This window comes from Momordica charantia, assembly GCF_013281855.1.
Source record: "Momordica charantia cultivar OHB3-1 chromosome 11 unlocalized genomic scaffold, Mcharantia_2.0 BLBB01000011.1, whole genome shotgun sequence".
Taxonomy (NCBI): Eukaryota; Viridiplantae; Streptophyta; class Magnoliopsida; order Cucurbitales; family Cucurbitaceae; genus Momordica; species Momordica charantia.
In genome coordinates this window covers 326,436-341,175 of record NW_028275159.1, presented here as the reverse complement: position 1 = coordinate 341,175, position 14,740 = coordinate 326,436, and the positions used below count along the sequence as shown (strand labels likewise).

General features: G+C 37.1%; 2 protein-coding genes across 9 annotated transcripts; both read left to right on the top strand.

The window, feature by feature from the left end:
* The first annotated feature begins 751 nt into the window (after positions 1-751).
* LOC111010026 (Pentatricopeptide repeat (PPR) superfamily protein) lies at positions 752-3,822 on the top strand. 7 transcript variants are annotated; one of them, XM_088120268.1, is made up of 4 exons: positions 752-2,571; positions 2,673-2,727; positions 2,822-2,990; positions 3,199-3,822. In XM_088120268.1, the coding sequence occupies exons 1-3, from the start codon at positions 993-995 to the stop codon at positions 2,835-2,837; spliced, it is 1,650 nt and encodes a 549-aa protein (XP_087976394.1). In that variant the 5' UTR covers positions 752-992; the 3' UTR covers positions 2,838-2,990; positions 3,199-3,822. The 7 variants fall into 7 exon arrangements, with proteins under 7 accessions (XP_087976394.1, XP_022139016.1, XP_087976395.1 ...); XM_022283324.2 differs by having other exon boundaries at positions 752-2,586; XM_088120269.1 differs by having other exon boundaries at positions 752-1,069; positions 1,138-2,990.
* A 926-nt stretch (positions 3,823-4,748) lies between these two features.
* On the top strand, positions 4,749-14,621 carry LOC111004736 (Calcium-binding EF hand family protein). 2 transcript variants are annotated; one of them, XM_088119910.1, is made up of 13 exons: positions 4,749-5,277; positions 6,030-7,101; positions 7,995-8,213; positions 8,305-8,534; positions 8,793-8,867; positions 10,344-10,415; positions 10,498-10,596; positions 11,558-11,629; positions 11,723-11,837; positions 12,172-12,240; positions 12,400-12,712; positions 12,823-12,904; positions 13,776-14,621. In XM_088119910.1, the coding sequence occupies exons 1-13, from the start codon at positions 5,158-5,160 to the stop codon at positions 14,421-14,423; spliced, it is 3,186 nt and encodes a 1,061-aa protein (XP_087976036.1). In that variant the 5' UTR covers positions 4,749-5,157; the 3' UTR covers positions 14,424-14,621. The 2 variants fall into 2 exon arrangements, with proteins under 2 accessions (XP_087976036.1, XP_022131599.1); XM_022275907.2 differs by having other exon boundaries at positions 4,751-5,277; positions 12,820-12,904.
* Positions 14,622-14,740: the final 119 nt, after the last annotated feature.

Here is a 14,740-nt window from a genome sequence, read left to right as displayed (position 1 = left end):
TACTTCTTTTTCAAATTTTAATTTACACATTTTTCAAAAATGTTTTCAAATCAATAATCTAATCCAACTTTCCAATCAAATTTGCACAATTTTCAAACACCTCAACCTCATGACTGTGTCATTCATCCAAATCATCTACATTCATATTATACTCATTTGAGCAACTACCTTCAAAACTTTCACTCTACGATGACCGAGGAGATCTATTGTAATTTATGCACTAGATCATCCGAAATCATCTTTTTGGTATTAATTAAGTTACCTATTATACTTCATGTTTCACAACTATTTGTATATAATAATATTTTATTTTTAAAAAATTCTAAGATTATTTCAATATTTATATATCTGAATATTTCACATATATTGTTCAATTGTGTAAGTAGGGACTATATTGGATTAGAAATTGTCAATAAAGCAAATTCCAAATCTTATTAGTTATATTTTATAACAATGGTAAAATTTGAATGTTTCGTTATGTAATGGCATAGTAGGAAGAGAATGAGAATAAAATAACATTAAAAGAATAAGAGGATAAAAAAACATGTCGACGTCCAATATTTTGACGGGAAAAATCAACTTTCCCCCATGTGTATGTCGACATTTTCAACCCTGGGTACAACAAATATAATGCACATAAAAAAACATGAAAACGTAGATTTTGTACGTAAAAAAAACATGAAAACGTAGATTAAAGTAAACCATAATATATATATTTAACATTATCATTTGGAGTTGGGAGCGAGGAAGAGGAACATTTTCCTCGATCCAACACTTTATAAAATGGTCTATTATTTTTAAAATAATAAGAATTTGATCCATCCAACGGCGTCGGAGAGCAATATCAGAGAAGGGGTGGCTCCGCGCGCCGACATCTCCGCTAACCAGTTCGAACTTCGAACCCACAGGCGAAAGTCCCATCCTCGTTCGGGCTCACCCCTTCGAGCCACTCCGACACTTCTCTTTCAGCATACGATCCATTCATAAGTTGTATGGCATTCGGCGCTTCACGGCGTATTCTTTCTTACCAGTTCCAAGGGTGCTTTTTGGCGCGTCGCGGCAGAGGCAGGTATCCTTATCGCTTACTTTACTCGCCTTCGCCCTCATCGTCTTTATCATACTTATTTTCAACCCTAGATGAACCATCAAATCTATTTGACGGCGGTGTTTTGGGTAATGGGATTCAAAATCAATCCACCATAGACGAGCGCTTCATTATTGGGGAACTTTCTGATCTTTTACTGGCTAATCCTTATGGTTCGGTTCCTAACACACTTAAAGAGAAACACACGGTGAAACAGATGCCAATTAGGGCGGTGGATGGATTTTTACGACCAGAAGAAAAATTACGAGGTGTCTTCCTTCAAAAACTGAATGGTAAAACTGCAATCGAACATGCTTTAGATAGTGCTGATGTGAATTTGAGCCTAGATGTCATCAACGAAGTACTGAACACGGGGAGTTTAGGCAGTGAAGCAATGATTACCTTCTTTTACTGGGCTATTAAACAGCCAACGATAGCTGAAGATACTTCTAGTTACAACGTAATTCTTAAAGCTTTGGGTAGAAGAAGGTTTTTTGACTCCATGATGGATGTTTTGCACAACATGACGCGGAAGGGAGTGAATGCAAATATAGAGACAGTATCCATTGTGGTGGACAGTCTGGTCAAAGCCCACCAAGTTTCTAAGGCACTTCAACTCTTTAGAAACTTGAAAGAATTTGGGTTGAAATGTGATACTGAAACCTTGAATGTTATTCTAAAATGCATGTGTCAACGATCCCACGTGGGTGCTGCAAGCTCCTTCTTCAATTTAATCAGGAAGAATGTTCCTTTCAATGCCATGACATATAACATTATTCTCAGTGGATGGTCAAGACATGGTAGGCTTAGTGAAGTCGAGAGAGTTTTGAATGCTATGGAAGGAGATGGGTTTTCTCCAGATTGTCTGACCTACACCTATCTTCTCGAGTGTCTGGGCAGAGCTAATCGTATTGACGATGCTGTCAAGATATTTGATAAAATGAACGAGAAAGGCTGTACTCCAGACGTTGGTGCTTATAATGCAATGATCTCCAATTTTATATGCATAGGTGATCTTGATGAATGCATGACCTATTACAAGCGTATGTTGAGTAATAAATGTGAACCGGACATGAAAACGTATTCCACTTTGATTATTGGCTTTCTTAAAGCCAAGAAGGTTGCTGATGCACTTGAAATGTTCGATGAGATGGTGGTAAGAGTTATTCCCACTACGGGGGCAATAACGTCCTTTATCGAACTTTGCTGTAGTTATGGTCCTCCCCATGCAGCCATGTTAATCTACAAGAAAGCAAGAAAAGTTGGATGTAGGATATCGAAAAATGCTTATAAATTGTTGATGATGCGGCTTTCTTTGTTTGGTAAATTTGGTACACTGTTAAATATATGGAATGAGATGCAGGAGAGTGGTTATGATCCTGACGTGGAGACTTATGAGCATGCTATTGATTGTCTTTGGAAAACAGGGCAGCTTGAAAATGCTGTACTTGTCATGGAGGAATGTTTACGTCAGGGCTTCTTCCCAAGTAGGCAAATATGTAGTAAGCTTTATAACAAACTATTGGCTTCTGAAAGAATAGAAATGGCATATAGACTCTGGTTGAAAATCAAAGTTGCTCGTCAACAGGAAAATTTGCAAAGACGTTGGCGTGCCAATGGATGGCATTACTGAAATCTTACAGGTCATATCAATTACAAACAAGTTGTTTTTTCTCTTTTTTGATCATTTGAAGCTTAGTAACACAAGTATTTCTACTTGATGTGGTGCATTATTAGCGCTGTTGACTGCTGAAATTATGTCATCTTACAAAATGGTCTATGAAATTTCTTGGGCTTCCGCTGAGGAAAGTCTACAAACAGTGGACTTCCCTTCCGGACTCTGTTTATAGCAAAGGTGGAATTCAGATTGCATAAATGGAAGAAATATTCTCCCCAAAGGAGGAAGGTTTGAAACTTTGAACTTGTTTAATTCGTTTTGACTGGAGTTCTGTTTCTTATGGTTTTGTCCGTCAAGATTCCCTGAATTTTTTTTATGGGAATGTAGGACTGTAGTTAGGTAAAGGAGGTATGGGGGAATTTTTCAAAGGGTTTCTTTATTTCTTTGTTTTCTCAAGGTCTACTTTACACTTATTCAATTCATTTTCAATTTGCAGGGTCCATTGTTGATACCTTTGGCTATTCATTTAGAACAGCAGCGCCCAAGTCTCTGGAAATGGGCTGACTTCACTTTGGCTATGCATCTAGTGACAGTCGCGCCAGTATCTCTGAAAGTCTTTCTACCTCAATTCAGCTCCAAAACACAAAAGACCCATGTGCCGAGGCGCCTACCTTCTTAAGATTCTCTTCGTAGGGATTCAACCAAGCTTCAAACGAGTTTGTATCCAATCTATTTGGTGGATAGGCTTCTCAATCATAGCAAGTGGCAGCCACCTGGTTCAATGGGATACCAGTTGCACCATTAACCAAGGTGGCCTAGGTATTGTTGGCAGTATACATACTAAAAACATGGAATTCATGTCGAGATGACTTGGAGATTTTCTAGCGAACCCCGTACATTATGACATGAAATCATTTCTAGCTGATATGTTAGAGTTGATTCAGAATTGTTCTCTTGTAAAGGAGCTAGAAACAAGCACCCGAAACTATCTTGAACTACAAGTTTTTCTTTCTTTCTTTCTGGGTTTCTCCATCAAAGACGGTGAATGAAACTGTACTTGATTCTTGGAAGATATGGCCAAACACTGGTTTGGATAATAAATATCCTAGGTTATATACCACAGCAGTTGTAAATGTGATGATCAAGAACTTGAGATGTTGCAATAGATTTTTTAGAAGAGACTTGCAATTGAAAGTACTTGTGGGTTCTTTCAGGCAGAGCTAATTATCTCCCAGGAGTGAAGGCAAAAGGACGGAAACGAAAAGAGAACAGGTAGACAGAAGAAGACAGAACACAACAGAACACAATCACTAATCCATGGGAGAACCAGAACAATCTAATTTTCTTGTAAATTGTATCGCAAAAAGTTGCTTTTAAAGTTTCAAATAATTTGGCGCATTCTTTTCTTTTGGCTAAGATACATAGCTTGAAAATTGATGGCTATAATACTTAGTTATTGTCGATCTCCAATAAGCCTTTGATCGAATCTTCACACTAGATCTACTGAACGGGAGCATGTCATGCTCCTCAAGCCTTTGGTGTCGATATTCGCTGTGGCTCTACTTTGGCTTTTCATTGGTTACTTCTAACCATGATTTACTGTGTTTCTTTTATACAAGTGGAGGGGGAGAATTTGAACTAATGATCTCTTGACTAAGAGACAGATGTCAATTGTCTTGAGTTAAGTTCATATTGACATGATTTACTGTTGGTCTCAAAATAAACTACAAGATTATATGTTAACAATGTATTTGTAACTAGTGTTATTTCAATATTAGCTTATGTTGCCTTTTCGGTTTAATTTATTTTTGTGAGATTTTTAAGAGACATTAGATTGTGATTATAATGGTAGATGTAGAAAACATTAGGCAATTTTGATAAATCATTGATCAAACAAATCCGATTGTAATTAAAATAGATTTTAATGAAAAGTTCGGCAATTAAATATATATAACAGTATAATTGTGGTTTGGATTATAAATATTTGACGCAGGCTACATTATTTATTTTCCCCGTTCTAAAGAAAATAAGATAATTAATTAAAAAGGTTTTCGTTATTTCTGGTTACTAAGCCAGCGAGACTCGGAGAGGAATTTTCTCTGTAGGCATCCCTTCCCCGGCCTTACCTGAATTTTCTTCCATTTTCTTTCCTTCCCTTCTTGTTCGGTATATTGGTGATTGGCTTCTTTTACTTCTCCCACCTTCCCACCCTCCCTCGATCCCGCGCTTCATCAGACCACAGCGTATCTATGAACCCATCCCTCAACCAACACTGCAATTCGTTCATAGACCTAGCATCTCATTTCGCTGCTCTCCTTACTGTTGCTGTGATCGAATTGTCTATGCTCGAGTGAGATCATAGTCTCATTGCTGCGTACCAGGATTCTCCAAAGGAAGTTTGATCTACTGTGTTTTTGTGTCTGCTACCGGCGGGATCCAATCCAGGGGGACTAATATGGATCAGTTCGACGCATTCTTTAGGAGAGCCGATTTGGACGGTGACGGAAGGATTAGTGGAGCTGAAGCTGTTTCTTTCTTTCAGGGCTCCAATTTGCCTAAAAATGTTCTTGCGCAGGTTCCCTTATTCGCTTTACACTCCCTACCTTTTATTTTTCAGATTTTTCATGGGTTATTTGAATTAGATCAATGGCTCCACGTAGTTGGATTGCTTTGCGAATTTGAAATCCATAAATTGTTCGTCTTTGACTCTATTACTTTGTTTGTTGGAATTAAAAAATCAGCTGTCTGCGCCTCGCGGAAGAGCGTGTTTGTGAATTTGGGGGTTATTTGTATCTTCTAGGAAAGTTCTGATGCTTAATTTCCTACCTAGACCTTTCCGTTGAGGCTTTTCTGTCTATTAAAAATTCTATCCTTCGAAATGCAGTCTTAAAATATAACTGTTATGCATTCCACCGTCAGACCTGTGAATTAACTCTATAACTTCCTCACGAGATTGAATCCATGACCTTTGTGCACATACTAGTACGTATAGTCTGTATTGAAGTTATTAAGTCGAAAGGCTTGTCCCTGGATTTGGCGTTTTTCCAAGAAATATCTATATATAAGATGACGCCTCTAACTGTTTCCATTCTACTGGTATCATGTAATAAGAAATGTCAATATGCTTTTCTTTCTGCAAATGGTTTTTTTTCCTTTTATATCCGTGAGTGTTCAGCCAGCTTACGTGCACATTGACTAATCTCACGGGACAACTACGTGACCCTATTATATTTGGTTGCCAAGGAAACATGTAGGATATTAAATCTGAGTTAGGTGCCACCATGGGATATTTGATTTTGTAATCAAGGTTCTCTTACTTACTTGCAGATATGGATGCATGCTGATCAGAGAAAAACAGGTTTCCTTGGTCGACCAGAATTTTATAATGCTCTCCGACTCGTAACTGTTGCACAAAGTAAGCGAGATCTGACGCCTGAAATTGTTAAGGCAGCACTATACGGTCCTGCTGCAGCGAAAATTCCCCCTCCAAAGATTGATCTTTCAGCTGTACCTGCCTCTCAATCAAATTCAATGCCGGCTGCATCTTCTCCACAGATGAATATACCAGCACCAACCGCATCTCAAAATTTTCGCTTTAGAGGACAAGCGGCTCCAAATGCGGGTGTAAATCAGCAGTACTTTCCAGCCCAGCCAAACCCTTCCATGAGGTTACCTCAAGCCACACCTGGTGGTGTTGCTTCCAATATGCAACTGGTCAGTGCTACTTCTGAACCCTCTGGAGGAGGAAATGTAGGGGGATCCAATCTTTCAAACCCAAATGACTGGCTCAATGGAAGGCCAGGTGCCCCTGCTGCTGGGCCTAGAGGAGTTAGTCCTCCAGTGCCTTCCCCAGCTACATCGTTATCATCAGCTTTAGTGCCTTTACAGCCTATGCCTAACGATAGAGCATCAGTTGTTTCTGGAAATGGATTTACTTCTAAGTCGGCATATGGTCCTGATATGTTTTCTGTAACTCCATCTCCACCTAGACCAGAATCTTCTGGACTCAACAATGCAGCTAATAGTAGTATTAGCCCATCAGCCATTGTTCCAGTTTCTGGTGTATCCCAACCTTTAAGTAAGCATAACTCAATGGATTCATTGCAGAGTGCATTCGTTTCAAGGCCATTATCTGGTGCACAGTTTCAGCTCTCTCAGTCATCACCGGAACCTAGCAAGGAGGTTCCAGCAACAGGTCCATCAGCACTTTTATCTTCTGGGATCACAACTGGAACCAGGAATTCTACTCCTGAAAATGCACAGGTTACTTGGCCAAAGATGAAACCAACTGATGTTCAGAAGTACACGAAAGTTTTTATGGAAGTAGATACTGACAGAGATGGAAGAATAACTGGTGAGCAGGCAAGGAATCTATTTTTAAGTTGGAGGTTACCTAGAGGTATGACTTCCTTTTTGTTTATTTTTTCTCTCGTTTCCCCCTTTCTTTTATTCTCTTAAATCTATATTATAATTTCCCGTTGTACTGGAAGCACAAATTATCTCATTTAGTGTGGTTTTTTCTTTTAATGAAATAGGAGAAAACAATTTAGGATAGATTGTTAATGTCAAAGGCATGCCATTATTGGAGCTTGCTGTATTATTGTCAGAATTCTGAACATATCTGAACAATGTTTAGTTTTCTAAATTGAGGTGCAATGTCAAGAGCTCATCAGTTACACGTCTCTAGTTTTGAAACATAACTATAACATTGAAGAGAGTTTTATACGAATTTTGGGCTCTCCAGCTTCAAAATGAAAACATGGAGGGTGGGGGTGAGAATCTTGTCAGTTTGAAATTGTTCCTCTTTTGAAATTTAGGTCAACTCTACAGTTTTTATAACCTCTAGGTGGGGAGGTTCCTCTTCTTCCTGTTTTTGTATTATTTGCTTGAATGAATAACTTTATGTTTCAATAAAAATGGGAAAAGACATATATGCTCGATGAATATATATTAAAGGAATGCTGCACATTAGAGGTTAGAATTATGGTTTTTTTTCACTTTAATATGAAAAAAAGATCTGGTTACGTCATTTAGTTACTGTTCTCTTTTTAGATTTGCAACTGCATTTGCATTTAGACACAATTTGAGTATTTGGAAATGTATTTGCTTTCTAATGTAATGCTAGGAAGATAGATTTAGTTTTAAGAAATTGACTTATGCTTTCTTTAACCCCTAGGAACTTATGCTTATGTCCTAATTTCTCCTTGTCTCATTGAAGCTATTGTAAATACGGCTTTTATGGATTTTCTTTTAAGTATTTATGCACACTCAAGCAATGTTTCATATTCGCAGAGGTCTTGAAGCAGGTGTGGGACTTATCTGATCAAGACAATGACAGCATGCTTTCTCTCAGAGAGTTTTGTTTTGCTTTATATCTAATGGAACGTTACAGGGAAGGTCGGCCTCTTCCAGCTGTGCTTCCAAATAATGTAATGTATGATGAGACTCTGCTGTCCATGACAGGACAGTCAAACATTGTCCATCCAAATGCAGCTTGGGGTCCTCATCCTGGTACTAATACAGAGTTGTGCTTATCCTTCTTCTGCCCTCTAATTTCTTTCATTTTCATACGTTGCTCTATCTTTTCGTTCTTTGAAATTAGGATTTGGACACCAGCAACCTGTGGTCACCGCTCGGTCAATGGCACCACCAACTCCCGGACCGAGGCCCCCAACAAGTGTTATTGCTTCCAAGGCTGATGGTGCTAAATTATCCAATGATCAGAAATCAAGGGCTCCAGTGTTGGAGGATTCATTTTTGGACCAGTCTGGCAAGGGCCAACCAAATTCTGCTAGCTCAAATGCTCAAGAGGCTACAGCATCAGAGAAAAAGGCATTTCCTTATTTCTATCTGTCAAATTCCATGATTTTCCCTGGAGGGGAACCCGGTTTCTCTTTATTGTGAATGTGGAAATCTTATGCTTGCTAGTTGATGGGCTTCTCCTTTTTTATTCTGTATAAAATTTCCCCCTCGTATCTTCTTCTGTATATATTTTATTTTATTGTCTTCCTTATGAGTTTGGTGTTGTTGATAAATTTTCATCTGCTATGCAGTATATTCTCACTGTTATGTTTTTCATTATTTTGATAGGTTGGAGAGACAGCGAATGTTATTTTGGATTCAAGAGAAAAGGTTGAATTCTATCGCACAACGATGCAGGAACTTGTAAGTACTTTTTGCTGCCCTTTGCTTTCAGTTTTTAAAATAGTATGTGCTCAATATGCAATTCCAAGTCTAATTTATTTTACACATGAGCATTTTTCCTTTTATAGAGTGGCATATAATTGTTGCTTATCTAAAATAGGTATAAATGTATAGTATTCATTAGCACTGTAGATGCTAATTACCAATGAGCTAGGCTCATGTTGGTGCACTGTAGGAGTTCACCACTTAAAAATTGGTTTGTGGCTATGGTTATAAATATAGGGAGTTTAGAGGGTCAGTAGTATTTTTCTAGAAATAGTTTAGGGGAGAGTAATTTTACTTTTTCATATCAATAAAATTTTCTAATAATTCATGTTTCATCCCCCAGCCTCTAAGCCGTTCCTTCCTATCTATACAGTTCTTTGTTTCCTATCATAATAATAATAATAATAATAATAATAATAATAATAATAATAATAATAATAATAATAATACTTTCCATTTCAATTTTTGGTTCCTATCGAATTGGTGCTAGAGTTGTTAGATCTTGAAAATTAATTCAGAAGATAAAAAATTTGTCTAAAATGTACAAAATATTAAACAAATCGAGGGAAGAAGTGACATTACTCAATTTGAAGCTGCTTGAGGGGTTGAGTACAGATTTTTGGCGCTATTCTGAAGAACCAAAAACAGAAGAGGAAGAAGGTGATTCGAGTCTAGTGGGAGCGAAAGAAGAAACATCAAATACTAAATAACCGCAAGTTCAATGGGACTGGATCGACGAGTAAGCCCATGCAAGAGACAAGAAGTTTTTTAAGTTGCCAACACCAACCCCATCGTCAACCAAGTTGCTGTGCATAGTTTACCCCAGATCTAAAAATCAACATGCTTTTTACTAATTAACATTGATTCAGTGAGTAAGTTACATGAACTTTTTTTGGCCACTTTTAATTTTCAGGAGAAGATACTGCAATCAAGACATCTGGGACCTCCTTTTTAAACCTTCCTTTTTATGACTTGAGTGGGTGTGTGCATGTGGCAACATCTTTACTAACACACTCCTCATGGAAATGGAGGGTATCTGATTTCTTTGGTGCTTCTGGACCATTTGGTACAATCCAAAATGAAACATGGATAAATTATCTGAATGGTTCAAATTTCTGAACATGGCCCTTCCAATTTGGGCTTGATTCAGAGTGAGGGCTTGACCCTGAGATGGTGATTTAGACCTGCATTGAGGGTGCTCAAGCTCTAACTTTAGACATAACAGTCATGTTTTTTCCTTAACTGGCTACTAGAATAGAATTGTTAGGCTAGGCAAATTATCTCAGTGGGCAACAATTTGGCCTATAGGCCGGGGAGGGGCTTTAACTTATTTACCAAATTTAGGTTTTTAGTACATGTTTTGTTTAACTTCTTTCAAAAATATTTTCTGACTATTTTCTTTTAGGTAGATAACTAGTTTAATTTTACGTGTAATCATTTCCTTCTTTTCAGGTTCTACATAAAAGCAGATGTGACAATAGATTGAATGAGATCACAGAAAGGGCATCAGCTGACAAGCGCGAGGTGTTTTTACATTTTCCCCCCTCCATTCTTGGTCTACTATATTTGAGTTCTCTTTGCTCTTATTTATGGTTTTATGTTGCAGGCAGAATCATTGGCAAAAAAATACGAGGAGAAGTACAAGCAAGTGGCTGAAATAGCATCTAAGCTAACCATTGAAGAAGCAAAGTATCGTGATGTTCAGGTAAAAGTACACATATCGGAACTGTTGGCTTTGTGTCTTAATTCTTTCATGTATTTTCTTCAATTTTTTAATAGCATCTACTAGGACCATCTGGTCTATCTTATCAAATCTGTCATTGTTCGGCAGTTAGTTAGAAAATTTCTTTGCCTTGGTTAGTTATCTCTTTGTAATTATTATTATTATTGTTATTATTTTGGTATACAAGTGGAAGTTGCATGTGCCTTAAGCATACATTGTAGAAACAAATTTTATAAGTAGAAAAAGATAAATAAATCATTTAGAGTGGTAGTTTCCACAAGTTCTCAGACAATAACATGAGTGTGAACAAGTGTGGACATTATTTCAGTGCAATTATTTGAGTGTAACCTACTGTGGTGAGTTTATGTTTTTAGTTTCAGTAGATCTTCTGCCAAATTTATAAACCATTTGTTCTATTTAAAAGTAAATTACGGTTCTTTTTAAATTATTCTCATTCTCAAAGTAAACAACTAAAAGAATATTTAAAAAAATGACACTTTATTTTTGTTTCCAAGTTGTTTGTATATCAGTTCTTGATAAGGGGATATTTATTTACCTTATATTATTACATATATATGTGTGCATGGTATATGTGCGTGTGTGTGTTAACGTATATTTGATTTTGCCGAAATTTATGCATACATAACGTAGTTATAAGGACTTAATGCTAAATGTTAACATATATAATCAATTAATACTATGTTAACCGATTTAATTAAAAATTTACATTAGAGTTTAATAATTGCATCTAATTAATAAAATAAAATCATAAAAGTATTATGTTGCTCGATGAGCAGAACTAGATGCATGCAGGGGAAAGAAGGTCATTTTAGGCCACAGGGCAATATGATGATCTAGTATCTAAAATGTTTTATCTTTGGCCGAATTTGAGTTTTGTTATTTCATTTAACATTCTACATTCCCATATTATTTGTCCTTCCAGGAAAGGAAAACAGAGTTGCATCAAGCAATTATTAAAATGGAACAAGGAGGAAGTGCAGATGGTATTCTTCAGGTATAATTTTGCTAACAGCTGTGCGCATCAAATTGCAATGCAGACGGCTTTTCTGTGCAGTTGTCTGAGTACTGATGCTTTTCTGCTTCTCAGGTCCGAGCTGATCGAATACAATCTGATATTGAGGAGCTCATGAAGGCTTTAACTGAACGTTGTAAGAAACATGGATTTGATGTTAAGTCGGCAGCTATAATTGAACTTCCAGTAGGTATTAGTCTCACATTAACCTCAGATTTTTAGTTTTCTTAACGTTTGTCTTCTATCTAGATTCCTTTGCATATGCTTTCCAAGGATTCTTATGTCATACCTTTGTATTCTATCTAGATTCCTTTGCATATGCTTTCAAAGCATTGTTAGGTCATCTTCCTTTCAAGGATCTTCTCTGCAACTTAGAAAAAAAAAAATTGCCGAGGAAATGTTTGTTACGTTTGTTCCTGTATTGATTGTACAGCATTTGTGGTATGATGCAATCCATTACATGTTCTAGCGACTTGATGTATCTTGGTTTACATTAATGAAAATTTTCATGACGGAATTGTAAGGTTGGCAACCTGGAATTCCGGATGATGCAGCTATTTGGGATGAAGAGTGGGATAAGTTTGAAGATGAAGGTACAAAAGTGGTTCTTGACAAGTTATTTACTTCCCTGAACTTAGAGTGTTGCAGTTTTTGGTCTCAACTATCGTCAGCAAATTTTGACTAGTTATTTGATGGAGATACGGATACCCCATGTATTTTTATTGATATCTGTTGATAAATTTACCTTTCAGGGTTTTCCAATGATCTTAATCTTGACGCAAAAGCTGTTTTGGCCTCAAAACCAAATATATCAGCCAGTCAGGGTGAAAAGGATCTAGCAGATTATAACTCAACCCCTGATTCACCATCAAATTCAAATGGCAAAGTGGGGAAGTTCTCGAGTACCATCAATCGTGGCCTTGAGAGCGAATCTGTGTATAGCCACAGTGAAGATGAATCAGCAAGAAGTCCTCCATATGGCAGTCCAGCTGCAAAGACATGTCTAGAGAGCCCTTCTCATGACTTTTCAGATGCTGGTTATGAAAAAAGTCCGGAAGCACATAGGTAAATAATGCATTCGTAATTTTTATACTTGTACCTTCTTGCAACTCTTTCATTGAAATTGAACCATCCTTTTTATATTATGGTTCTCTGTTTATTTCTGGCATCAGAAGTTTCAATGAGTCAACTTGGGGCGCCTTTGACAATAATGACGATGTGGACTCAGTTTGGGGAATAAAACCAGTTAATACCAAGGTGAGCCTCAATATTGGATTTTTTTCTGCTGCCTTGTTGGGCATGATAAATTTACAGATCTATTTGGGTTTTATATTGGAAACTATCTTTAAAAGGAAATTTTTTTTGAGGATAATTGTTGAAGATTTTGTTTCTGTCTTTTGTTTGTGGAAGTACTCTTTGCACATAGTATTTATTATTATTATTATTTTTCTATTTACAGTTTATTTCATATATTAAAATATTTCATTAATTAACATTATTAAGCACTTCGAGCATCATCATTCATAGTTTTACAGATTTTCTTTTTAAACAAGCTTGTAAGAATGATAAAATGGCAATTTTTTTTTCTTTCGGAAATACACCTATTGAAACTTGTATTTTTGAGTCAAGAACAGAAAATAGGTCATAAAATTAATTCCTGACAGGCTATTGGTCTTTTGACGTTCACATCTGTGTTTGGGAAATTACATGAACGCCCTGATATTTCATATTAGTAAAATCAACGTTGTCGTACATGGTATGTTAAGAGCAATCATTTTCATTTCAACCCTGCTGTATGAACTTTCCACCAATGGTTGCTTGGTTATTTTAGCTGAATATCGTCATTGAAACATTGAAGGAAATAGGTAAATGTTCCTGATTTTGCTCATAGAAATTTATAATAGAAAGCGACTGATTTAATTGTAAAGGTTGCATGGTTGTTATAGAAGAAGAGTCATGACGACGCATGCTTACAATCTGCCAGTTTCTGGGTTACTAATTCTACATGAAGTTGTGTGATTGTACAATTTATTGATTATAGACTTATAGTGTCAAGCTGATTGCATATTGAATTTCAGCCATGCCTCAAACTCTCAGTTTCTTTTTATTTGATGCCATCATCACACAGGAGCCAGACTCTGACAAGCACAGAGATTTCTTTGGGTCTAGTGATTTCGATACGGGCTCCGCCAAAACAGGATCCCCGAATGCAGATAGCTTCTTCCAGAGAAAAAGCCCATTTTTTGAGGAATCTGTCCCTCCCACGCCTCTCTCTAGATTTGGCAACTCTTCCCCCCAATATAGCGATGCTGGGGATCACTTCTTTGACAACTCCGCCAGGTTTGATTCTTTCAGCATGCAGGATGGCAGTTTTTCTCCGCAACGTGAGAAGTTCAGCAGGTTTGATTCCATGAGCAGTTCTCGAGATTTCGGCCATAATCAAGAGAAGTTTTCTAGGTTTGATTCCATGAGCAGTTCTCGAGACTTTGGCCATAATCAAGATAAGTTTTCTAGGTTTGATTCCATGAGCAGTTCTCGAGATTTTGGTCATAATCAAGAGAAGTTTTCTAGATTTGATTCTATCAGTAGTAGCATGGACTTCGGCCAGAGTAGCCAGAAGCACACCAGGTTCGACTCCGTTGGCAGCTCCAGAGATTTCGGGCACAGTGACTTCTCTTTTGATGACTCAGACCCATTTGGGTCCTCAGGACCGTTTAAAGTTTCATCAGATAATCAAAGTCCGAAGAAAAGTTCTGATAGTTGGAGAGCTTTCTAACCATCAGCCATCAGATCCAGCTTGATTTTGTACTTGTATCGATCTCTTGTTTTTCCCATTGTTGTCTAGTTCATTTTGGTGAGCCGGGTGCCATTTTTTTTGCCTGTTGTATGGCTTGGAAGAACATGAGCTGGATGGTCATATTTTTGTATGTTATGGTGGTGGTTTATGAATTGATTTCATGACATTGTTTGCTTATGATGACATGTTTTGAAACAAAGATTGATGCGAGTTATTCTATTGTAACCAGCGGGCAAAAGTAACAAGCAACTCAAATTCTTTCAATATGGAAAATATAGTGCACGATTAAATAAGAT